This window comes from Pteronotus mesoamericanus, unplaced genomic scaffold, assembly GCF_021234165.1.
Source record: "Pteronotus mesoamericanus isolate MK-2021 breed Mesoamerican mustached bat unplaced genomic scaffold, CSHL_Meso_final scaffold_1066, whole genome shotgun sequence".
Lineage (NCBI taxonomy): Eukaryota > Metazoa > Chordata > Mammalia > Chiroptera > Mormoopidae > Pteronotus > Pteronotus mesoamericanus.
In genome coordinates, this window is record NW_026555299.1 from 1,582,105 (window position 1) to 1,609,329 (window position 27,225).

Genomic DNA, 27,225 nt, shown 5'->3' on the forward strand with positions numbered 1-27,225 from the left:
ATAGGGAAAGTTGCTTGTTTTTAGTTCAGAGTTTAATAGTCTATCTGCCCTTTTTTTAAAAAAAATATTTATTTATTTTCAGAGAGAGCAGAGAGGAAGGAGAAAGAGAGGGAGATAAAAGTCAGAGAGAGAGAAACATCCATTGGTTGCCCCTTGCACATGCCCTGACTGGGAAACGAACTGGGAACCTTTTGACTTGCAGGACGATGCCCAATCAACTGAGCCACACTCCATTGAGCCTGATCAGGGCTCCATTTGCCCTTTTGATGTAACTGAAATTTAGCTGAACCATGGCAAAGAAAATATGATAGAAATCAGGTCATAGTGCTCTTATCATCTGTCTGTCAGCAATATCTGACAACTGTGTGAGACTCATACTTCACGTTCTCGCGACTGGAGATCCCAGTAGAGCCATATGTCCTTGGTGTTACTTTCTCCTGCTCTCTCTTTTGTGCCCAGAATTTCCAGGACCCCTATAGAAGTCGGTGACTACTCATAGCAAATACATAACTTGTAGCCAAGAAATGGAAGAGTAGGTCTTCGGAGGGAGGTGTTGTCTATTTTATTTTGAAATGGGAAGTGCCTTTGTCTCTTCCTTTGACTTACAAACCATAGACTCTTTAATATTAGAAGTACAAGAAAAACTCTAAGACACACTGTTAAGTTACTATTCTCTTTGCCTACTAGAACCTGCTAAAGCGATCAAGAATCAGGCAACCAACTGCATTTGTTGAGTGGTGGAATTGTACAGAAGTAGTTGGTAAAGTTGGGATGAGATAAGAAACTGTTCCCGTCCTTTTTACCAGAGAGTTTTAAATAATTCGTTTACTTGATTTTTTTTGTGTGGTAATTGATTATTTTTACACAGCAGACATGAAAGAGAAAGGTTTAAGTCTTAAAAATAGGGCCTTTCTCTAAGTATACTTAGGAGAAAGGCAAATAAATGCACAGTCATAGAAATACCAAATAGCATGGACTATTTCAGATATACCTATGTTGATAAATATGGCTAGACTACAAAGTCAAAGATGTGCGGCAGATGAACCCCAAGAGTTAACGTGGCACTGGATCTTAGAGAGTATTTGTGCCTTGCAAGGGAGGTGAACTTTATTCCGTAGGTGAAGAGGGAGTCATTGAAGAGTTTTAAGCTATGGGATAACATGATCAGATTTTTACATAAATGTCTTACAACATAGACTGAAACAAGACACCACTGAAGTACAGGACATCATGGTATGAAGGGAGAGTATTTGGGGAGATATGAGAAGGCTTCATGGATTTCATCTAGGTATGAAAACTGCATAGGACTTTGATGAATTGATGCGGAGGATGGGGGTGGGGATGGAGATTCTAGACAAAGTGGAGACCTTAAACAACAAACCAGTGACAGGAGATTTACAGTGTTTTAAAAAATATTCTCTCTCTCTTTTTTTAAGATTTTATTTCTTTTTTTTAAAGGGAGAAGGGAAGGAGAAAGAGAGGGAGAGAAACATCAATTTGTGGTTGCCTCTCGCAAGCCACTCCCTGGGACCTGGCCCGCAACCCAGGCATGTGCCCTAGACTGGGAAGAGATTTATGTTGTTTATTTGGGGACCCTGAATAGATCTGTCGCTAGAGCTGTGGAGTATTTATAATAGGAGAGAGAAGATCAGAAAAGCGTAAACTATGGAGGGCCTAGAATACCTGGCAGAGAAGTTTTTACTTTTTTCTTGTTTGGGGACACCCATTATTCAATATGTATGTTAGGCTAATGGACTACACTGATTATGGTGACTTAAAGTGACAAGTGTATGGATATAGGACAACCAGTTTGAAAGCTGTGGGCAAAGTACAGACGAGAACACGTGAGGACTGAACGTTCAGTACTGTAGGAGGCCTTGGTGTCGAAGAGCAGGGCCTGTCTGTGAGTGTTCCAGTGGGAAGAAGCTGCCTAAGAGCTCAGCTGTCTCTCTTCTTATTTTCCCAAATGAACTGTCCCAAGTCCTTAACCCTTACTGGAATCAATTTTGATCTAAGTTTATAAAATAGCAAGCGCCTCCTAGTGCAGCTGTGATTGGAGCGGGGATCGCTTGTCAGTGCCGCTGGCCCCCGCAGCCTGACAGCTGCTGTCTAGAGAATGGCTCTGGGTTCTAGTTTTGGCTGAACTTGTGATTTGTCATTTGTCCTTGGGCAAGTCCCTTGCCCACCCTAGGCCTCAATGTCTGATCTGTAAATGTCTGATCTGTAGAAACCTCCTTAAAATGAAGTTTTTAATCTCTGAATTTTCTTTTAGCACTAATGTTCTTGGATCTTTGTGGGAGTAAACTACCTTGGGAGAAGTTCCCTTGTACTCAGCAGAGGTAGAATAATCAAAGCCTCAGAAAAGTGACGGAGACTTCATGACGATTAGAAATAGGATATCTGGTACCTGTAGAGCACCGGAGTATTTATAAAATATATGCCTACCTGAATTCTAGCTCTGTACTGAGGATTTTGAGCCTACTGCTTAGAAATATATAATATTGCTCAGCAACCTTAGAATTATGTCCTTGGTAGTACTTGCTCCTGCTCTCTGTTCTGTGTCCAGAATTTCCAGGACCCCTATGGAAGTCAGTGACTACTAGTAGCAAATACATAAGTTTTTGCACAAGTAAAAAAAAATATATATATATGAATATTTATTTTGAGTAATGCAGAAGAGAAAGAAAATGGACTGTCTCGATTGTGCTTGTGCTTAGAATGGGAAAATACAGAAGGGAAAAAATTAAACTCCCAGGATAGCAGAGGGAGAAAGGAGAAAATAACCACTTAGACATATATTTATTTTTTAACGTAAAAAGCACAATAGAAATATGGGTTTTCATAATGTATGCAGGTGAAATTAAAAGTAGAATAAGCAAGGAGAGGAATTTGTAAATGGTAATTATCTGTTATATCACTATTCCTTGGAGAAAAAAATAAAGCGCTGCAGTTCCAAGAGATCTGTGCTATTAGACGTTCTCGGTGAATATTATCAGCTGGGCCTGTGCTTTGCCCCCAGAAACCTAAGCCCTTACACATATGCAGCATTCGGCAGTCAAGACTGGAGCCTCAGTCCAGCAGCGCCCAAGCGAGGAAAGCACTTAACCAAGGTCACTGTGCCATCCAGGGACACGGATACCCACTAGGCCTTCTATTGTCTGGAGACTGAGGAGAACCAGAAGAACACAGGGAAACATGTATTTTTTTAAATAGTCTAATTTTCAGCAAAGTCATCTACATAGTATTGTTAAGAGGACAATGGCCTTTTGAGTTATTCGCTGCAAGAACTTTGTTTATAAAGGCCCAAGTCAGAACCGTTTCTTACTGAGGAGTAATGACAACCTGACTGTCTGGTCAGGACTCAGACAGCAGTCTGTAGGTGTATTTTTCATTTTTTAAATTATAGCCTCTCTCTCAGGCAATTAATCCCAGACATTTAGCAAGAGTTGCTGCTGTGTTTCTCCTTTGTTCCAGAGATGTACTTTCTTGTATTCGGCACTTGTCTTAGATCCTTGATTGTCTGAAGGGTGTTTTTTCCTTATGAAATCTTTTACCAGAAAGTCTTGTTTTTTTTCCCCTGCTCTTCCCCCAATACCCCTCTGAGAGATAATCAGAGATGCATAGAGTTCAACAACTGGGAAAACCATTAATAACTCAGCCAGCATCTTTCCCGCTGGCTTAAAGGCAGCTTCTAGCTTCTAGCTGATGAAATTGATGAGGATTTCTCTGGTATTTCCCTGCAAAGTGCTTCTGGTGAGAAAGAGTTCTCCTGCAATGGAGGAGCAGTTCCAACATATCTGCATACTATGGTCTTCACCGTTTTTGTTTTTGTTTTTAAGCCCTTCTTGAAAAGGACATGAGCTCTGTTAGGCCCCAGTATTTACCACGTTCCCCTATCCCTAGGACAGACTCTCTCTGAGTCTTCTTTTTTCCACTATTCATCTATAAAACATCTTCTAATTTACTCATTTGTCTCTACCTGACTTGTTTTGCCTTCCTCACCTCATGGAGTCGTGCTTCATGTTGCTCTTTTACCAGCACTGAAATAAGTGGCAGTATAGTTTTCTGAAAACAACATTATTTTGAGTACTCTTTTCTTGGAACTCTTACTAGTCTTTCTTTTCCCTCCCTCTAAACCACACCCCTTCTTGCAAGTAATCTGTGTATTGAAATGTGTCCCCATCTCACCTCCTTGTTATTTCTGAATCTTCCCTTCTTTCTAGACTATAAACCTGAACTCATTAGTTGCTCTGTTTACCTCTAGTTTATTTGAAGCTGTGCCTTTAGTCAGAGAGTTTTGTGTGGCAGCATTAAAATCCAGGACCTTTTCCTTCTTCTTGCCTAATTTGTTCTCTGGTTGGACATTCTGACCTTTGCCACCTGTGCATTCCTGTTTTCAAGGTTTTTCCTGGTCAGTAAATGTTCAAGCTGTTTTTGTTACAGGCTATTTTCTCCTAGATGTCTTTATTTTTCTTCCATAGGCAGCATCTCCTTTGTGTGTTCACCATGTTTCACATGTTTCTAATCATTCTGGGTCCTATTCTGTTATTCCTTTTTATTGGCTAGGGTTCTCAACATTGTCAGTTTAAGGTCATTTCTACATTTTATTGAGATGCTATTTAGCTCCTCCTTCATCATTAGTTAAGATGTTAAGCTCAGAACCAGCAAATACACCTCCACTCGCTTAATATTTACTACCTCTTTTATGATGCCTAATGTAACCATCAGTCTGAGACATTGCTTGTAACTGAGACAGCTGATCTCATTCTTACCACACACACACGCACCCTGCCCCCCTGCAGTCTCTAAATACTGAAAAACCATTACCTCTGGCCATGTTTTGCATCCCACCGCCCTCTTCTCACAGTGGAGAAAGAAACTGAATCAGAAAGAAGTTGATTGGTTTTAGGTTTTGATACCAATAAAAAGAGGCTTGTGAAATATGTCATAGGAGCCCAGATTTTCCCCCAGCTCTGGTGTTTGTCCATTTTTCTTCTAGTGTCCTTTCACCAAGCTCTGTGTCATGACGGGCACTGGATTTTCCTTCTCTGCCCTTCAACTCTTCTAACGCCAGATAAGAGTACTGTTTGTTGTCCAGAGGGAAAGGACTCTGGACCTTGCAGAAGTAAATTGTTGGCTCCACATCTTGCTTCTGGGAAGGCCAGCTCTCTCTTATAGCTGTAGAATAAAGTAATGGATTTCTCCCATGATTCTTCTTTCTGTAATATAGTTTTCAACCTTATAACACTTAGGACCCTTCCTTACCTCAAAATATTTTCTAACTCCTCTCATGATAATTAGTTGTACTTTTAGTGCCCATGATAAGTAAATTAAACTATTATGAAAACATGAATTCATTTGTACTTCTAAATAAATTGGTACTTTGATCATAACTTGACTCTATATATGTTTGAAAAATAATATGCTTAATTTGAGAGCTGTCTTATTTGTTTGATATTCAGCTAGTCCTGTGTACATGTGGCTACCAAGCCCTTTTAATAATTTTTGGGCTCCCCAAAGCTTCAGTCTACTGGGCGGGAACTTCTGGTCTCTTTTTTTAGCCCCCTTTTTAGCTTTCATGTGTATGTGGACTTACCTCTTTCCTTGCCTGGTCCTTCATCTGTAGAATTTCAAGTCTAAGGAATATATGTTAGGGAGAACAATAGTATGCTTTCTCTTTTGGGAAAATAAAAAGCCAAGTACTAACTTTTAATGGTTCAGCTTCTAATATCCCTAGTATTGATTTGTATTTAAATGCTCAGCATCCAATTCCACCAAGATATAAAAACCTTCCTAGGCTTTTGTTTCTGTCTTGTAAAGCTCCCAGTGGTCCATTTAAAAGCCAAAGTGCTATCTTAATTCTGGTTCCAGGGCCAGTTTGAAGATTATCTTGTTAAATAGAAGATAATCCAAAGGGAAAATTAAGAAAATATCCCAAATCAGGCTCTCAGAGGTTCATTTATTTTATGAAGTTGTTTAAGCAGCTCATTAACTTCTCTGTCCAGCAAGTGCCCTTTGGCTTATTGTTCCTTTGATACATTGGAAACTTAAGGCATGTGAAGTCTCTGCCCTCTCGTTTCTTGTCAGAAGCAGTGAAGTGTAGTGCAGTGAGCAAGGGCTTCGGGGTCAGATAGATCTTCCTTAAATCCTGCTTCAACCACTTACTAGTTGTGTGATCTTGGGTATTTGCCTCTCTGGTTCTTAATTTCCTTACCTGTTCAACAGAGCTAATAATAGTTCATGGGATATTTAGAAGTATTAAATCGGATAACATAACAGTAACCTTTGTATTAGAACTTAGTAGATACTTTATAAATGGTGGTTATTATAGACCGTAAAGATAACACCTAGACTTTTTTTTTTTTTTTCCTCTGAACTGGCCTGCCTTAGGTTTGTGTTGTCTGATATTCTTCATCATTGTCAATTTTTCGGTCTTTTAAAAGAAGGGATTGCCTAGTGTCTTTCTTCACTTACCATTTATTTTTCCACACCAAGGACCTAAACAGATTCATTGAAAGATAACCATTTGCTGGATGAAATTGATGAGGGAATTTTTCTTCCAGATCCCCAAAAGCCAAAGTTTCCTTATATCTTTCAATTTAGAAAAAAGTACCCATTCCAGATCCCTTAGAAGATCTAAGCCTGGCTTCAATTTCAGAAGTTGCAGAGTTTAGAGACCACACTAATTCAAGAAAAATCTCCCTCCTCCTTACTGAACTGTTAGTAAATGCTCATTAATCTTTAGTTGAGGTACTCCAGAAACACAGTATATGAATGTGCCACCCAAACTAATAAGCAGACAGATGACTGATTTGTCGGGGGTCTTCTCCTAGGTATAGAAATTCAGTTTGGGAGATGTTTGTCTTTTGGGCTGGTGGCTGATTCTGCTTTAGTGACTCTCTTATGTGCAGTCTTTTTGTTTTTTCCAGAGACAACGGTGACAGATCCAGGCACCGAGCTCCACGCAACGCCCGGATGTCTGCACCTTCGCTTGGACGCTTTGTCCCAAGGTAAGAACTGGGCATTCATCCTTTATGAGAGACTTTTATGAGGGGGCCTATATGAAAACCTGGGGTTTAGTTTATTAAACCTACTTTTTGGTCTTTGGATTGTCCATATCTGGAATTATTTCTTAGTGAACATATGATCCAGCCCTGTCAGCTAGAGATTGACAGGAAATGATCGGCCACAATAAAAAGAAATAGAATAGCAGTTTTGGGAGCTTCCTGTTCAAGAATAGAAGTCCTGGGAAACTTTAGAAGATCAAGAAGTACCAATCTGTGAATGGACAAATCCTACGAATTTTTATTCTGCTCTGGGCTTCTGTGGCTTCCTAGGCCTAGTTGGATCCCTTGTCCTTGATTCTCAAGATTAGGTTCATAGTATATCTCCCTTATTTAATGGTCATCTTCAGTAGGCTTTTCACACATGATTCCTTCTTACAGGCGTTTCTTGCTGCCTGAATACTTGCCTTATGCTGGGATTTTTCATGAACGTGGACAGCCTGGCTTGGCTACTCACTCCTCTGTTAACAGGGTCCTGGCAGGTAAGGAAATGTTTCTTTGCATTATGAAAACTTGAAGGTGCAAGGAGCCAGATGAAGCTTTCTCCTCCCTTTACTTATGTTGATGTGACGGCATCTTGCCATCTGGCTGAAAACTCTGTTTTGAGGTCTTGTACTCAGTCTTACTTCAAAGCAGGAAGCTGCAAGAGTGAAGAAAGCTGTTTCTCTTGCCAAGTCCTCCTTCCTTCAGACATCTTTAAAAATCTTTTCTTGTTGTTGTTTAAACCACTTCTTTCTTAATTCAGCAATTAGATTCTGGCTATTGAATGATAAAGGTGTCTTGTACATGTTTCAGTTGGTGAGATACTCATGAGCCAGATCCTGTGATTTAATTAGGAGCTTAGTGCACACCTCTCCCACCCTTTGCTGCTGGCAGCACTTGAAGTTTTCATGCACTGTGGAATCTTCCAAGGAAGGAGGAGAAGAGACCCATTGAGCTGGCTCAGAAAGCTCCACAGAACAGAAATGGGCTAGACGAGCCCCGCTGAGGCAGTTTTGTGGTGGCTGAATAGCTTCGTGACCAACGTTTTGGGACTGAGACACACAATGAGACTGGGCTCTGAGACCTCGTGTGTGCTGCTGCTGCTGCTGCGGGGCAATCTCTAAGGAAGGAAACAAAGCAGAATTCTGTTTGTTTCCTGACAAAGGTTATTTCCCCATCACACTCTTCCCCCCGCCCCCAACCTCACTTCCACTGCCAACTTGTAAATTTATGTATGTGAAGGCATAAAAGGTATGATAAAGTCACAGTTAAGTATATTTTTAAGGGTATCTTTAATAAGCATCTTTATTAAAAAATTTTTTATGAAATTATGTTTTGGAAAATCTGGGCCATGTGATGGTTAAAGGGGTTAAAGGTAGGGATCTGTGAGAGACAACGGCACTGTCCGGTGGGAGAATGATTTAACCAAACTACTGTGACAGCTGGTAGGCATGGGATCCGGCCTCCCCGGAGGAGTAGTATCCTTGACCCAATGGCAAGGCCTAGAAATCCCAGCAGCCTCCATGCTTTCTCTGTGGGACACCAGGACTTCACAGGCTCAGGCTTGGCCGGGGTGCAGACTACACCATGGTCTCCCAACAACCTTGTCTGAGGAGGTTCCTGGCCCGAGTTGGTAAACAGACCCCATGGGTCTGTGCTTCTCCTTGCTTGGCACTCCTGTGTGGCTTGGCTGATAGCGTGAGGAAGCTCCTCGCTGGCAGATAATCACTTGCTACCGGGCTGCACTGCAGGCTCTCCCCCACCCCTCTTTGTTCCAGACATCTGCCTCCACCGCCCCACTCAGCACCTCCTGCTCCTCTACTGCTGGGGGAAAATCTCTGCTTCTTGGCATTTAGCTTTTTGGAACAGCTGTATGTTGTTTTTATTCTTCTTTGATTTAATAACCGTACCTCCACTTCCTGTCCCCTACTTTATGCCCAGAGGTCTGACCCCAAATGGCCAGTTTTACTTATGGATATCGGGGATTTGAATAATCAGGTTGTGTTCCAGCAGGTAGATGTTTATAGATACAGAAAAGTTCTCTAACAAGGATACAGAGTGCCATGAAGGGAGGGAAATCTAGACTGTTAGGAATCTCATTCTTGAGTTAGATTATTAGCAGATGGTTTCCATTCATAAACCAACTAGTGTCTCTCCTGTTTTCTCAACATGTTACAGAGTGCCCATTGGCCTTTTCTTTCCTTTTTTTTTTATTTTTTTTTTAAGATTTTATTTATTTACCTTTAGAGAGAGGAAGGGAAGGAGAAAGAGAGGGAGAGAAACATTGATATGCAAGAGATACATCAATCAGTTGCCTCTCGTAGGTCTCCAGCTGGGGACCTGGCCTGCAACCCAAGCGTGTACCCTCACTGGGAATCAAACTGGCGACCTTTTGGTTCCCAGGCTGACACTCAATTCACTGAGCCACGCCAGCCAGGGTGGCCTTTTCTTAGAAGACTTCATTTTTTTTAGATATTTGGATAACCCTCCAGATTCTGTTGACAGTTGTCTTTTTTACTTCTATTGAGAAAAGTCCAGTAACAGTAGCAACCAAAGAAAGCCTAACATTTATTGAGCACTTGCTGCAAGGGAGTGTTTTAAGGGCTTTTCCCTGTCATACTGCATTTCCTTCTCACAGTAATCCCATGAGATGGGTGCTGTTATCTAACAGTGAAGGAAACTAAAGCCTAGAAGGTTACCTTGCCCAGAGTAATGCAGCTCGAGGTTTTAGAGGAGCCAGCACTGAATTCAGCAGTGGACTCCAAAGCTTCCTAGTCTGCCTCCCCACAGTTATTTTAAAGGACAAAGCATCAAAATAGCATTCTTCTTCCAGGATCTTAATCTGGGAGAGAGAAAAAGCTCCTAGGGAATTTGGCTAATCTTCAGGGTTTTTCTTATTCATTTTAATTCCTCTACAGGCACACATACCACGGAGATATTATGGTTTTGGTTTCAGAGCAGCTTAATAAAATGAGTTTTAATCTTTTTGCTGGTATAGGGTCTTGCCTTCAATTTGTTTGTTGTTTTCTAAAAAGCAACATCCGTGAAGCATAATAAAGCTAAGCACAATAAAACAAAGTATGCTTGTATTTTAAGTGGCTTCTAGATAGAGCTTTTCATGATCTAGTGGTGCTTGCTGAGGAAAATCTTATTATGTAGCAGCCCCTTCCCCAAGCCTTTGTGCATCCGGGACACAGATGTTTTGCTTTCTATTAAACTTACTTGTGATCATATTGCTGATGTAATAATGGCTTTTGAAATGAAAGACAAATTGGCCTCTTAGCAGCAAACATTCTTAATTTTCCTAGAAAGGTACTTTCTCTTGTATGATTGGAATGAGGTTGTGATTGTCTCAGAATAATTACATTCAATAGCCACATGCCAGCCAGCCAACAGTGTTCTAGGCTGCTGGAGTGAATGAGACAGATGTGATACCTGCCCTCCTGTAGTTCAAAGTCTAGAGGTGGTTGGCCATACCCAAATCTTGCTGTTTACTCCTTAGCTCCAAACATAAAGCAAAACTTTGTACGGTGAGTGGCATTTTGGAGGGATGGCTCCTGGAAGTTTGGCAGACCTGCAGAACAAAGCATATGACACACCCGTAGTTTTAGGAGGCATGTCCAGTACTATCGTGGCAAATGAGTCTCCAGTGACCCCAACCCAAAACCATTTAGAATCATTAACAAAAATGGATTTGCGGGAAATTAAGATCTATTCTGCCCACTTCCTCCCATAAGAGCCTGAGAGTGGTCATAGAAAACAAGCTACTACAGAACTGTTCTGATAGTTTGTTAGTGCTCACTTCTTCCACCTTATTGCGACCCACTCCCCACAGTTCTGTAGGTTCCTGGTGGCCTCCAATACCCATAACTCACGTCATGCCCCTTCTTCAGCAACACAGGTTCAGAGGTTTATACCTCTGTACTTAAAGAGGTATAAATACATTTAAAGCTACTTCAACTCTACCAGTTTTTTTGTTTTGTTTTGTTTTGCAAAACACACAGAAGTTTGAGGAGCTCCCCCTGCTGACTTTTTAGGAAACAGCTCTAGCTCTGTCGTAACAGCAACTGAAATAAAGAAGTTAAATTGACTGCCTACAATGAGCCAGGTCCTGTCCCAAGTGCTTTTCTGTACATTGTCATCTCCTTTAATCATTGTAACAACCCCGTGAGGTAGATGGTGCATTTCCATTCTGAACGGGAGAAAACTGAGGGTCAAAGAACTTCTGTCACTTGCTCACTATAACACAGGAGAGGTAGTAGACCTGGAACTTCAAACCAGGTCTGTCTGCCTGACTCGTAATAACTATTCTGTTTTCAGTGCCTGAGTTCATGTAGGGAGTATCTGCAAAAATGTTCTTAAGCTTATAATATTTTTCTGCATGTTTGAGGCTCTTAAAAGTGAAATGAGAAGCCCTGGCATTTGACATCTTCCCGATAATTACTGGAAGAACAAAAACCTTCTGAGGGATTGGGATCTGGGTCGTATTAGTTATCTGGCCTGCCTCATCTTTTTGACTTTCATCCTAATGAGCATCTGCTCTCCGCAGATGGTGGGCCTGATGTACCTAATTTAGCAGTTTGATTAAAACCAATGGGAAGTGTCAAGATTTTCTTGCTCCTAGCAGCCACAGGTCATTAAGGCCTCAGTCTTAGGCCTAGCGATGGCTTTGTGCCCAACAAGTCTAACTTCTCTTAAGATTTCTTTTTTGATCGAGCAGACAACACAAATTGTGAACCTGTGTACTTAAAGAGGTATAAATACATTTAAAACTATTGCAGTTCTACGAAGTATATTTTAGAAGTGTTTAGGAGTATGTTCTTCAGTTTTCACATACTTGTGAAATTCTCAAATTTCTTTCTGTTGTTGATTTCTTACGCATTTTCACCATCCAGGCATCCTTCTGTTTGTTGTCTATGTAGGTAAGACAGAGCTACCTCTTTTGCAAGAATTTCCTTTTTTTTTTAAACTTTATTTTTTGAATATCTTTTGTGCCTCTCACCTCTTGTAAAAACACCCGTCCTCTCTAGATCTTCCCACTTCCCTGGTGTGTTAGGGAATTACTTTCAGGAGCCCTGCCTAATCTAGTTTGGCCAACTAGGTGGGCATCTGGGGCCTTAAGTCTTGCCAACTTTTAGGGATTAGCCTGATTTTTTAACTTGATATCATACATCTCCAATACAGCAAATAACTTAATTACTGTGTACCCGACCTTCACTTGAATTTGGCAAATCTGGGAAAGACGAGCAGTGGGGAATACTGATAAAGGGCTTCATGGTATACCTAAGTGAGCATGAGCTGAAATGAATGATAATTCTGGTGCTGGGCCCTTTGTCCGCATGTTCTGTACCTCTCTGTTGCCCAGTAGCTAGGCCAATAAAGTGAGTGGCATATTCCAACTCAGCATCAATTAAGATGGCTGTTTATAAACCCCAGATAAATGGACAATTAGTGGTGGTGGTACCAGCTAGTGCTGCTTTAATAATTAGCTCAATTACCTTTCATTCTGCTCCAGTGATGAAAGTGGAGGTGATAAGGGGGCTGGCTTGGTTGCCTGGGAAACAGAAGGAGATGCAGCTCTTCTCACAGAGAGCCCAGCCTTCCCAGATGCCTTATAGCACTCGTGGCTTTTTACTTACTCGGTGACTAGCAGTCGCTGGAGCGTCCACGGCCTCTCTACCTGAGCCCTTCACTACATCTCCACATACCACATACTACAAACCACTGGTGAGAGGTGCGCTTTTTGAGAACCTGGGGCTCAGTTTCTAAGCTGAATTGCCTGAGCTGCTTTGGCTTTTCTAGAGGAAAATATTGGGCCTCCTTGTATTTCTCGTCCTTTTATGTTACGTGACTAAGTTTTTCTGAGCCTCTGTCATGCTGCCCTCCTCCCTCTCCCACCCTGGAAATTTCCTCTTGATGATCTTTCCCAACAGAAGCTTTACACTTGTACCCTTTCCCTGCTGTCACTTTGAAATGTATGTAGCACTTTCTGAAGGCTTAGCATTTTCCAGGGCATTTGGGTCTCATAAAAGAATTAAATGGTTCTGCCCTTTGGGAGTTTACAGTCTAGCCAAGGGAGTGGCCTGCTTTCTATGTTTTGTTTTGGCCCTGCCACTAAAAATTTAATAATTCCCCAGATACTTTAACTGTCAATCCTGATAGATTAGCTAAGGGGATGCAGCTCAAACCTGGGCTTCGACCAAGGATTTATGTCTTTTGGTACAGTTTGAAGAAACTCTGAGTGTTCTTTTGATTGGATCTATGGGCCCGAGGGAGCGGAGCTCAAGGAGGACAGCTGCCGTTTGCCGATAGTCAGCTCAAGAGGCAGTGAGGCAGAGTTTGCGCTCTGGAGCCAGACTGCCTAGGTCAAACAATCATCCTGCTACTTCCTAGCAATCTAATTTTGGTTAGTTTATTTTACCTTTTTTGGGACTCAGTTTTTTCATCTGTAAAATGGAAATGAAAATAGGTTCTAGGTCACAGGATTATTTAGAGGCATAAATGAGCTAATTTATGTGAAACACTTAGAATGGTATTTTTGTGGTACGCAAGTGTTCAGTTGCTGTTAACTGTTACTGTTATTATGGTTTTTATTATAAATTTGGGGAACCAGTGTCCGTGAGAACTCTGCCAGTCCCCTCGCTGATTATAACATTACTGATTCCTCACTGTTCTGCCTTCCTTCCCAGTGGTGCTCCTCCTGGGTCCCAAGCAGGGCTTTCTCTCCTTTGCTATGGTCAGTGAGTTAACAACACTGGGAGCCTGCGTTCTATGACACCAACAGATGGTAGCCTGAGGATCCCTCTGCTGATAGTTTGACAAGCTAATGTGTCCACTGTTGCCTACATGTTACCCAAGGTGGGAAGAGTAGAGGAGTCGCAAAGTTTGCATTTGAAGAGCCATTTTCTGCCCCCATCAGAACCTATGCCAAGGAAATAAGCACCTACTCGGCAGGACAAGTGCAACCATGACAACATGGGATTCTCAAATCATTTGGGAACTGTGACAAATGCCATTTGGGCTCCTACCGCAGACCCCCTGATTTAGGAACTCTGGTTGTGGAGCCCAGGAATTTGTGTTTTGAGAGTCTTCTAAGTGATCATGGTGCACTTAAAATTTGGGAACCACTGGTCTAGATTAACACATTAAGCTAGGAACAGAGGCAGAAGAATGGGAAGAGATGACTTAATAACACATTAAGGTGTGATGCATAGCGGCCGTCCAGGATGTGTTCATGGTGGTAAGCTCCTGGTGTACAACGCTTCATGATCTGGAGCTGTTATTACTAGGAAAGATGAATGAATTTGTAATCACCTACAGAGTGTTTAGTTGGCGTATCAGCCATTTTGGCTCAATAAGCATTCACTGAGCTTCTGTTGTTTACATGGTTTATTGTTAGGTATATGATAGTATCCAGATGAATAAGACATGATCTCTGCTCTCCGTAAGCTTGTCATCTACTGAGCAAAACCATTATGCTTATAAACAGCTATAGGACAGTGGGTATTGTGCCAAATGGTAGAGTAGAAGTATAAACACAAAGCTGGCTGTGAGAGCTCAGTCCTACACTGTTTCTGCAGCAGAAAATAGAAGTCCAGTAAGCGCTCATGCTAGGTAAACACATTCTTGTCAGCTCTGCCAGGAGTTTCATTTCGAGGAGAAATTGACCTGTAATCTTTCTTCTAACTTCTTAACCAGTTTCTCACCTGTTCCCCTTCCTCCTGAAAAAGAAATTTTAACACTAACATATCTCTGTTGAGACCCCTTTTACTTTGTTTTCTGTACTCTTAAGACTTCCCTAGACCTCGAGTGATCTCAAAGCTTATTAAGTCCTGTAGTTATGCGCTCCTTAGAAGTACTGCTCATTTTAGAGGTGCCAGCTCGTGATGCCCTCTAATCCGAAAGTAGTCACTGGAATGGAAGAACCCTTTTACTTCTGTCTACTTAGGTTATGCTTCATATGTGCTTTGACATGTCTTACAACTCTCAGAACAAATGATACAACAATATTGAAATCTACAGAGGAGATGTGAAGAAAAAAAAAGCCAAATGTGAGGTCAAAGCCTATTTTTTTCTAGTGGAGACAGCAACCAGTCTCTGCTTTCTTTAAATTAGAAATCTTCTACAAACTGGAAAGACTTGGAACAGTCCTCTTTGCTGCCCTGTCTACTCCATCAGCTTTTACCTAAGTGCTCAGTACGAAGCTAACCCTCTACCTCCTTCTTTTTAAAATTCTGAACTCACATGAACTTTTCTTTCTCTTTCCCTTCTCATGTCCTCAAGCAGCCTCACTTATTCCAAATAGGCTGGAAATGCCATGGGACCTGGAAGGCAGCACGTCTTACCCGCTCTACCAAAGTAGAGCCAGCCTGTGGGTGTTCATTTCCTTTCTTTAACACCTGCTGATCCACAAGGCCAGCTCTTCCCAGGGTCATTGGGCCACTCAGCTGAAAGCCAAGAACAAGCACAGATGTGTTAGGATAAGCCGTGTTGTGGAAAGAGGCACCTGCAGGTGGGTGACCACGGGCCTCTTTGAGTGTTGGGATTCCATGGGGTGTTTCTTGTGGCCAGGAGTTGAGTGTCATCCCAGAGCTAGATGTTTTGTAACCATATTATAGGGCCCCTGAGACGAATGCCTGGATTTACCGTAAGCGCAGCTCGCTGCAGCTGTGTGCCACGCAGAAGGGGCCCGGTATCATTCCCGCTGTCTCAGCTGTGGAGCTCTGTTCCTTGGGGCTGCCTAGCAAACAAACTCCTGAGTTTTACTCTTGTGTCTCATGGCTGGTGAAGCATAAGCCAAAAAAATATTTCTTTCTAAACAGAGAATTAAACTGGCCTAGGCTACAAAAGAATAGAAGAAAAACTAGACAGGAAATAAAAGGTTGAAGTTCCCAGTGGGAACCAGGATAGTTATTCAGGGAGGTGGGCTGTACTGTGCTACATTCCTTTGTGAGGAAAATACATAGTTTATTTTTCATGCATAAATCTGGCTGGAAAGATGAATTTTCTCCAGAATCTGCTATATTGCCAATGGCTACTTTTGGTAATACCTGCTGATTTCCCCAGCAGCAGGATTTCACAAATCTCTTTATTATAGTTTCCCTTAGATTAGAAACACACATGAAAAGACTGACATGGAAATATCCACAGTCACTCCTGCCTCTTAGAGTGAAGTTTTACCTAAGCAAATAGCGCAGAGACTATGACAGTTCTATAGTAGCATTTGAAACTATCCAAATCTTGCCCCTCATGCTGAACTGGTAAAAGCTCTCAGGCTGAGCTGGTAAAAAGGGCGTGGAAAGAAAGATCTGTGTAACTCAAGCTTAGATTTGACCAGGAACTAGTGTTAGATCACATTTGCAAAATGCAGTGGCTGTGGAAGATGGTGCTTCTAATGTGCTAAAACAGGCACCCCCCTGCCCAAAAAAAACCCCCCTCACAAACACAAGAGCATTTACTGTATGCCAGGTACTGTCCTAAACACATCTTATGTATTATTCACTTAATCTTCACACCATTCCAGTGGTGTCTTGTTATTACTCATTTTTACAAACGAGGAAACTGAGGCATAGAGAGATGAAGTAATTTGCTTAAGACCAACTAGTACTTGACAGAGTAGGAATTGGAACTCAAGCCATCTAGCTTTAAATTGATACTTTTCAAACAGAACCATCATGGGGTGTGGGTGATTCCTTATTGGTAAAAGAGGCTGAAATTTGAATTTTGGCTTTACTTTAAGAAAAGCAAAAATAATTTCTTCATTTCGCAAGACTGCTACTGGGGAGGAGGCTACAGATTCTCTTCTATACTTGTTGCAGCTTCTTTCCCCTAGAAAGAGGGCCCCGCTGAAGAATTGCATTCCCAAACATTGTAATCCTGAAGAGGTAATTACACTGTTGCCATCCCATTGGGAAGAAGGCTGGGGCGGTGATTACATTCCAAACAAAGCTGTTCTGGTATAATTGTACTGTGTTCTGATCAGTCTGGGAGAGGCAGGCCTCTGGTCTCCATCCTTGTTTGTTTTTTGATATGGAATCTGAACAGCATTGAATTAATAGGCAAGACCCAGGCACAGGGAAGTCAGCCAAAAGTGCCAACAGGACATTAACTTGCTATTGGCATTTTCCTTCTTCTGAACTTTTCCAGACCTTTTAAGTATCAGCAGATTGGAGGGAGAGCCCATTTGAGAAAATGTATTTAGCTAATGAAAGGTAAGAGACTCTTGCTTATAGGCTGTCCCTCACAGCCTTCGTTGGCTTCTATGCATACAGGACAGATGGTTGGGTGGCAGTGAAATGTCTCTTTTCCATCAGCAGCTTTTGCTCTATCAAAAGATGGCCCGCCCTTCAGATTTTCCCCTAAGACTTCAAGCATGTATATATTTTTCATGTACATAGCTTCCAGTTGCAGATCAAAAAGTCCCAGTATGGTTCTATTGAAATAATAAGGCTGACTTTTGAAATTTGAGCAATATTCTCTAGATCTGGAGTGGAAGAAGAAATACATCTAATTTAATTTTTGTTTTCTGATTGAGAGAGCAGAAAACTTCCAGTAGCCTCATTGGACTAGAGCAGAGAAGGGGAAAATATCCACGTTATCAGGTTGAGGGTTGCACAGTCCCCTCGGAAGTGCTGTAGCTGTGGCCATTATATCCGTTTTTTTGCTGCCTCGCAAATTTACTGGCTTATGATAGCATTTATTGTTTCTCACAATTAATTCGGTGCATCCAGTGTACAGTTCATCTGGTCTGGGCCAACTTGGCTGCTCTCTGTGGTCAGTTGGTGGCTTGGCTGGGTGTGGATGATCTTGGTTGGAATAGTAGGCAGAAAAATGACCTGCCAAAGATCTCCAAGTACTAATCTCTGCAACCTGTGAATATGTTACTTTATGTGGCAAAAGGAACTTTGCAGCTTTGATTAAGATTATAGATTTTGAGGTTGGGAGATCATCCTGAATTATCTGGATAGATTCTTATCAGTTTGATCACATGAGCCCTTAAAAGTGGAAGAGAACCCTGGCTGGGTGGCTCACTTGATTGGAGTGTTGTCCCGTACACCAAGAGGTTACAGGCTCAATAACCAGTCACGGCACAGACCTATGTTGCGAGTTCAGTCCCTGGTCAGGGTGCATCTGGGAGGCAACCGACTGATGTTTCTCTCTCTCTCTCTCTCTCTCTCTCTCATCAATTAAGAAAAAAAATATCATCAGGTAAAGATTAAAAAAAAAGTGAAAGAGAAAGGTAGAAAGGTCAGTCAAAGGGATGCAGTGAAAGAAGATGGGACTGGCCCTCAGCTAAGAGCCACCAAGGAAATGAGGACCTCAGTCCTACAACTGTAAGGAACTGAATTCTGCCAGCAACCCAAGTGAGCAAGGACACAGATTCTCCCCTAGAGCCCCCAGAACAGAACTCAGCTCTGCCACCATCTTGATATTAACCCCTTGCAATCCGTGTTGGAATTCTGACCTGAGGAAATAAACACTAGTGAATTTATGTTAAGGCACTAAGTTTGTGGTAACTTGTTAAGGTAGCCTTAGAAAACTAATACCCGATGGCTTTGTGCACATATTGGCAGGCTGCTTGGCTTTAAGTAGGGTGACTTGTCTCTTCTCTATTCACCAGTAAGCTAACTTGTGCTTCTTCATATAGTGTCTTAGGGTTCAAAAGAGAAACGAGAGGCCAGGTCCCAGCGGACAAGAACTTTTTGAATCTCTGCTTATGTCATTAGTTAACTGAGGAGATTTTTGAGATCTGAGGTAGCCTGGTAGCTCACTGTAAACAAATTGCTTTTTAACATGCCCTTACATATACGTGAAAGGAAAGTTTCAGCATACCAAGGGATATAGATGTATAAATTTGGAGAAATAGCTTAGATCATTATTTGGATTATTCAGAGAGACAGGCATTTAGAAATTACATCCAAATAGGAAGCTCGATCCTGATTTTCTACACGCGGTGTTTCATAGAAACTACCTTTCCTCTTTCTCTGAGTGTCTCTGGGATGTAGCCCTCTGTGCGCTGGAGGGTAAAAAGATGTGCAAAGGAGCTCTGTGGGTGGTTGGGCCCCCTGGGGCCACGTGTATTTCTGTGTAGGAGTAAGACTGACAGAATTAACTGTGCGAGCACCTACTGAATTGGCTGTAAGTGAACCTGTACCCGTGTCATCATTTAAAATCCACAGCTCCTTTAACAGAAGCAACTTGGAAGAAAATTTCCTGAAAACTAAGTCAAGGGATCTTTGTGGCACTTGATGATTTCTTATGCCAATGGTTGGGAAAAGCTAGAATTCAATTCTTTTTAAACATAGGACTTTGGTTTTGTTTGGCCTGGTTGATGAGATTGGTTAGAAACTATTTTATGGGCTTTGGCCAGATGGCTCAGTTGATTAGAGCATCGTCCAGATACACCATTGTTGCAGGTTCGATCCACGGTCAGGGCACATACAAGAATCAACCAATGGGGCCAAAAAAAAAAACAACTCAACCAATGAATGCATAATAAATGGAACAACAATTGACTTTTCTCTCCCTCCCTCCCTCTCTCCCCCTCCCTCTTTAAGATCAATAAATTAAAAAATTCTTAACTATTTAATGGCTCCACATGTGAATGCATAAATTGGGCCTGAGGGCACATAGAGACAGATTTAATATTTACCAGTCATTCTTTTGGGACTTCCTTGACCTTCTTTCACAGCTATCTCAGTGACTGGTGGGATGCAGGCTCTCCTGTCAAGCCTGGGATTTTGCACCGGCTAATTGTATTCAAAGTATGATAGCCTGGGCATAAGGTGAGTGCTTATCATTGGAGATTTAAGCTGGCTTTGACAAGAACCTTATCATCCACCTCAACCTGGCACCCAGTGGGTTAGTGTGCTTATTAAACATTTCCTTGTCCTGCCTCGAAGTTTAGCCAAGATTCATGAAATGACCATGAGGCAGAAAGGGAGGTGCCGCCACAGCTTGAAATATGTGTGTGGCCATGTTTGCTACTGGAAAGTGAAGAGAAGGGACCCCCCGCATGGCTGAGTCTGGGATGAAGGAAATATAAATTCCACTCCCGAGAGGAGGTGGAGCCATGGTGTGCCTTGGGGAGGAAGAATGGGGCCAAGAATGGGACTGTGCAGACTGTTTAACCTAAAGAGGCAGAGAATATCCGCAAGTAAAACCAGAGCTTATTTTTTTTGTCTGATAAGAGGTTAGAGTGTGTGGTGATGAGATTCAGCCAATATCCTTTCTTCTGCTTTTGCTCCTTGTCTTCCCTTCCTGTCCTCCATTTATCTTTATCTATCACGGGTCACAGAATTTGAACTTGACTTTCTTTAAGGCAAAATGAGTACAGCTAACATAAGAGTGAATTGAGAATTTATAAAAGCAACAAAGTGTTTCTTGGCCTACATAAATTTCATTGATTCTGCTGAAGTGGGGTGACTAGGGGAAGTTGGTAAAATGCTATATTGCTTATTAGGTAAACTAATTAAAACTAAAAATACCAATGCAAAGCTGAAATAAGTTGTTTCCAAATGCCCAGTTTCTCCTCTCCCATGTGCTAAGTGAAGAGACTACAGGGACAGCTTAGAAACACCTGCTCTGAAGAAGTTTTCAGCTATTCTAATCTTTGTCTTACCTCAGAAGAGTATGGAGGTCCTGTGGGACAGAAGCAGCCAGAACCAACCAATGGTTAGCATACCCCTCTACACTCTCATCCAACCCCAGCCATTGCTGAAAATAAACTGTCTCAGTGAAAACAATGAGCTTAATCTGCCCACAGCTTCAAGACTTAACCTGTCCCCACACCCACCCATTAAACTGCCAAACCAAAGGCTCATTTATAGAATTTCTCAAGCCACCCCTGGGTGGAGAAACAGAAGAATTGGCCATAGAATTTGGAGATTATAGAAGGAAAGGCTGAATGGCTATTTATTTCCCTCAACTTCATGTATACTTGTTGTCCCTTTCAGCCATTATTACCTGATAGTCTGTGTTTTAGTTTCTGTTAGCCCCAATTTATTAGTATTTGTTTTCAGACACCAAGTGAAGTTGCCTGCCTTTTCCTTTGTCATTAGTGTCTGTCCTACTTGGGAGAGAGACTTTTGTCTGAAAGGCTCATGAAGCTTTGGAGACAGTGCAACTTTTTTTTTCTAATCCTCACCTGAGGAAATTTTGTTATTGACTTGAGAGAGAGACTATGAATCATCAATGTGAGAGGAAAACATGTATCAACCCCCCCACCCCCCGCCCCGCCAGATCAAATCCATAAACTTTTGATGCACGAGATGATACTCCAACCAACTGAGCCACCTGGTCTGGGCATCAGTGCCCTTTTCTGATACCTAAAGACAAAATGTTGGAGTTTAGAGAGTCTGGAAAAAAAAATAAAATAATCTTACTCTTGGTATTTTGGGATATCCTTCATTTAAATATGCCTGCTTTTATGCCTTCTTTATTTTGAATGCTGCAGTTTTCTATGCCACCTCTCTTCAGATTTGAGACCTTAAAGCAAGAGTGAAAAGTATATGGCAAGAAATGATTAGGTTCTTATATCAAGAGCTAAGCAATGTGGGTTACAGTTTGATAGTTTTATATTTTACGATTTAACATAACTCATGACTTTTGTGTGGGGTGTACAGCTGAAACTGTTAAACTGGGAATGGCCTCAGGGGCCCTGTCTCTAAGGAAAATGTTGGACTCTTGAGTCTTTAGACCTTCCAATTTTGACAAATTGAATTACCCTCAGGGCTCCTTTTATATTTCCCCCTTTTCTTTCCTTCATTAGGCAGCCTGTGACCACAGGGGATTGTGTGTGTGTGTATATATGGACTCAGACTATTGCAAACTAGGACAGGTGACACCCAGGGGCGCCCAGCCTCTGGCGTCTCTGGGCCACACTGGAAGAAGAGTTGTCTTGGGCTACACATTAAATACACAGACATGTAACGAAAACTGGTGAGCAAAAAAAAAAAAGGTTTTAAGTCAATTTACTATTTTGTGCTGGGGTTGGTCACCCCTAGGCCTACTTCCTAAAGAAATGCTTCCCTTTCTGTTTCTTTTTCTACCTAGTACCGGCACATTAAACTGTTGAACATTTAGCTTATGTTCTCCTTTGGCTTTGACGATCTTCAATGTTAAATATTAGGAAAGATCAAGGAGTCACCCATAGCTGCTTTCTTGCAAGAAACCGAAGGTTCGAATTCTTCTTTTAATCATGATTAATCCTTTGTAGTCCAAATTATACCTAATGTTGGGCCCTGAAGGCTGCTTGCCAAGTAGGTTGACTAGGGTTTAAAATTAAATGGGCTATTATTCCACTTTCAGAAGGACCTACAATACTTTTATTTTTATTTATTTATTTAGTTTAATGTTTTGCTGTTGATAAGACTTCTTTTCAACTTAAAAATGCGTTCAATCCATCCCATGTGTCCCCCCCCCCCATCCCCAGGCACTCGCGTTGGCCTAAGGGAATGAGTGTCATCCTCGCGCTGTAGGTGTCTGTGGGCCTTCTCAAGCTGAGCTTTCAGTTTTCTGTTTCTCAGCTATACGCTGTGTCGCTTGTCTTCCACCCTCCTTGAGTTTTTGTTTTTGTTTTCCATCTTTCTGGCTTTAAAGTCCATGTCCAGCATCTCTTCAGGAGAAGGTAGGTAGGGATCAAATGTCTTCCCTAAACCAGCACTGTGTTTCTTCTTGAGCCTAATCTTATCTGCTGGCCTTAGGGAAGATCTGGAACAAGTGCTAGTCCTTTGTAGGTCCCTCCTGAGTCCAGCAGAAAGTATAGGTACATTAGAACAAAGGATGGAATTTAGGGGGGGTTATTGTATTTGAGAAGTACATGAATGTATTCCGTTCATATAGATCTTACTATTCGCATCGCTTATTTGTCCTTTTACTTCCTATTCATTGGAAACTATTCCCTCCAGTGGTTCTAGTATTTACTAACTTCATTATGAAATTTTATAAAATTAACCAGGAAAAATTTCAACCTTGACTGATTTCATTATGGCATTCATTGTGATTCAGTTGGGTAACATGAGTCCTATTTTCAAGTTTGTGTGTAATAAATGGAGTGGACTGTACCTTTTGAGTGCTGCTGCGTGCTAGGTTCTACAGAAAGTGCTGGAAATTTTTAACAGAAAAAAATTAAGAGAACTTCAGTAAGTATCCTTCCAAGTTCAATTAATATTTTCCTCCCTTTCCAGTTACCTCATTACTGTTGTTATTCTGTAGCCAAAAGTCCTCAACTTAATCCAGTGCCTTCTCCCTGATCACTGCATCACTGTCACCGTTTCCCCACAAGTACAGGAAAGTAATTACCTTGTTCTATTGCAAGGCTTTACCCAAAGGTTTCAATAGAACACTTATCCTATCAGAGAGATTTGTTAGAAAAATGCAAGGTATCGCTTCTCTAATTTTCCTGGTGCCTCTTAACCTCGTCCGAAATTTCTACCACTCAGACTAGACTTAAACGGCCTTCTTTTCCTCAGTAAGCTTTTTTGGGGGGAAGTACAGTATCTTTCCAGCACTGACTTCCATTATTGAGGTCAGTTTTCTCTTCCTGGCTTTCACAGAGGCTGTCATTCTCATGTGACACAGGAGGACGTAGTCCTTAATGAATGCCTTATGGCATTGCTTGTCAATTGCTTATTTCCCAGTTATGTTGCATTAAAATATTAATTAACCGCTAAATTCGACTTGAACTCTTAGTTGAGAAGGCAGCTCTGCTCTTCTGAAGGCAGGCTGATTTTTCTGGCATAACTTAGCACACTGGTATGCCCCCAAGTTTTGATCAGTGTGTAAAATGCACTTTTGCTAAACTTGTTACTGCAATATCAGGTTGCCTTTGGGGCTGAGGACGTCACACTCTGTGTTCTGGAATAGGACACAAGTTGGTAGGAGTGAGAGGTAAGAAGCTGAGGCCAAAGAAAGCTTGTGTTTCCTAAGCATGCAAGAAGGTAGCCTGGTGAGTAGGTGAGTGAGCAGCCAGCCAGGGAGTACACTTCTGCTCCCTGGCACAGCACCAGAGGCCACCAGCAGGCACTCTGAGAAACTGTTCTGTAATAGTGCCTGCATTTTTATTATTGCTGACTTGACTGTTGTTTGGAGTATTTTACTCCCTTCAAATGTACTTATTTTAAAACCTAGCACTCAAATGTATGTTATGAAAACAAAAAGATTGAGAACTACTGATCTTATGTGTTGGAAGCTCATCTGGAAGTTGACAGCCAGGTTGTTGTCATCCTGGCTCCTTCAATAATTTACTGTATAATTTGAGTGAGTCCTTTTGTTTCTTTGTCCACTTGACAGGTGAGGATGTGGTGCGTACCTTCGTGTTCTCTCCAGGGATTAAGTAGGAAAACACTCTTACTTCCTTTGAAAAGGATATTACCTGGAGTCAAAAGGAATAAAAGTAGATATATGCCTTAGCACCCAGGTTATTTGTAGTACCTGAACTACTTGAGACAAGCTGGGACTGCCAACTTGAGATGTTCCCATGACAAGAAACACCTCAGAGCTAAGAGACAGGCTCAGGTGGCTGGAAAGGGTGCACGCTCAGCTAAATGAGGGAGTCGCTCAAGAAGATCTGAGTTGTGGTAGGCCCCCTTGGGGCACAGATACTTCCTGACCACTGGAGGTGCTGCCAGCAGCAGTAAGGAGGAAGTAGCACCACCGTGTGTGTGCACTGTCTTCCCACACACTGAGGGTAGTTCATGACCTTGACTGTCCCTGGCCAATTGTTATTTTGATCTCTTCTCAGCTCTTTAAAGAATATGCTGTTAACCAAAGATCTTACACCATACACTAGTCCTTTGTAAAAGTTAATGTAGATGTGAAATAAAACATCAAATACTGAAATAGAAAGTTACTTGAAAACCCCTTTGGGAGATTAAAAGTGCCAGTATAATCTTAAAGAAATACCTGGTAAAGCAAACCATTATAAGGGAATTTATTACTGACTTGGGGAGAGGCCATATAGCTTAATAGTCAGGGCAGTTGAATTCAAATTTCATCTCCCCTCTTAGGAGCTGGTGCACCATGGGAGAGTTGTTTAATTTAACCTGAACCTCAGTTTCTTCATCTGCAAATAAGGATTCAGTAAAGCCTTTCAGTGAATACCCTATTTAAAGTTGTGGGTGCATTGCCCTTTGCATTTTCTGTTTTTCTTCCCTGTTTTATCTCTCTCCTTGGTATTTAACATAATTTTACACGCTATGTGGTGAACTCATTTCTTTGTTTTGTTTCTCCTCCCCTGCCCCCAACCAGAATATAATTTCAAAGAGGGCAGGAATTTTTACCTGTTTTGTTTATTGCCTGGCAAGTAGTAAGCATTCAACAAATATTTGTCTAATTTTTGTCTAAAAGAGTAATTGTGAAGATTGAGAACTTTTATTAAATGGGAACTTATTGTGGCCCATGGTACATACTAAGCATTTAGAAAATGGTACCAATTAAGAAGTTTTCCTTGGCTCTAAGGAAGATAATAGCGGTCTTATTTATATAACTGATTAGTATATAAAGTATTTTGCTACATACTTTTGAAAAATTAACATCATAAGTCAGTGCTCAATTATATCAGATTGCAAGGTATAGATATTCGATGATTATAACTAGAAAATGAAATGCATATTGCTATGTCTTAGATTTATTTTACTCTCAAGATAACATTCAAATTGTACCTGGAATGTATAATGTATTTGTAATAATTTTCCTTGTATTCTAATATTTATATACATATTTTCTCTCTTCTACTAGAGTTTTAGTTCATTCCAGTCAGGAACCTTGTCTTTTTTCATATTTCTCATCCCTAGTGTTTCTATTATAGCTTACTTTGCTGTAACACACAGGTTATATTCCTAAGACATACAGAGTAATAAAAATATTCTATTATAAAAGCAATTGTTTCACCCTGGCTGGTGTGGCTCAGTTGGTTAGGTGTTGTCCCACAAACCGAAAGGTCACCGGTTCAATTCCTGGTCAGAGCACATGCCGAGGTTGTGAGTTCCATCCCGGGTCTGGGCATGTGTGGAAGGCAACCAACTAATGTTTCGTTTTCACATTGATGTTTCTCTCCCTCTCTTTTTCCCTCCCTTCCCCTCTCTCTAAAATAAAAAATTAATTAATTAATTAAAAAACCGAAAGTTTCGTTTTAGGGAGGGAGGGAGGGTTTGGAGCTAGAGAGTTCAACAAACAACACAGTTAGCAGGGGCATTTTCAATTAAAATATGTTACAGCTATCTGTGTACAAATGTAAAGCCTAAACCAACTAAATCTGACATTTGATTACAATCTTCCTTTAAGAATGTGGCATTGGCCTTTATTTTTTTAAATAACTAACAGCACATACTGCTTACTGCATGTTCTTCCCAACTGTATCACCCATTGTTCTTACTTGTTTGGTCAACATTCCTTCATTCAACAAACGTCTAAGAGTTTTCTGTAGACTTTCCACTGACTCTGCTCTGGCGATAACCATGATCATGTTTTTCTAAGTATACTGAATGTTCCAGTTTGGGGATCAGATTTCTGCTCCCTAATTAATCGATCTAATTTAGGTTATAAAAATTTGCCTTTTGGGTGAGTTCTTGTACTTTTACATTGTTATATAACACTGCACCTTTATTGTAGCAGCTCTGAGCTGGTACCTCCTTTATCACAGTCCATTCACTTCTGAAACACTTGTCAGATTACTTTTCATAAAATGTGACCAGAGACTTCTGGTAAACACGACAAAATGATCGTATGTGTTTATCTCCATCCTCTCTCAAATCCCCTTTAAAATGATGACAGAGGAGTCAGAAAACAGCAGGTGCACATTGTAAAAAGGGAATGAGAAGCAAAGGGCGAGGATTTGCAAGTGATAAAAAGAACATTTTTCCTAAGGAAGAAATAAAATTGTATGTGAAAGAAAATATAAATGTATGTTGTGATCGTCATAAAACTGTAAATAATTAACATTCTTTAACCTAAAAATGTGGTACAAAATGTGATCTTTGGAAGAAAGTAGAGAAAAGAAGGTAGGAGAAGTCATCTCCTGTTATAAAAAGCCAGTAGATAATAGCCCAAATTGAAAATTAGTGACAGTAAAAATATGAAAGTTAATTATCAGAAGAAAAACAGCTAAAAGACTTGAAAAGTAACTGCTTCTGGAGAGCAAAAATCTAGGGAGAGAGTGGGACCTGAGGCTGCTGTTTAA

General features: G+C 41.2%; 1 protein-coding gene across 8 annotated transcripts in view; it reads left to right on the top strand.

The window, feature by feature from the left end:
- The window catches only part of AMBRA1 (autophagy and beclin 1 regulator 1), a 176,286-nt gene that overhangs the window by 84,189 nt on the left and 64,872 nt on the right, over nt 1-27,225 (top strand). For all 8 annotated transcript variants that reach the window (XM_054587072.1, XM_054587075.1, XM_054587076.1 and 5 more), the window contains 2 exons: nt 6,930-7,010; nt 7,446-7,546. In XM_054587072.1, the coding sequence (XP_054443047.1) occupies nt 6,930-7,010; nt 7,446-7,546 (182 nt within the window). The remainder of the gene's footprint in view (nt 1-6,929; nt 7,011-7,445; nt 7,547-27,225) is intronic.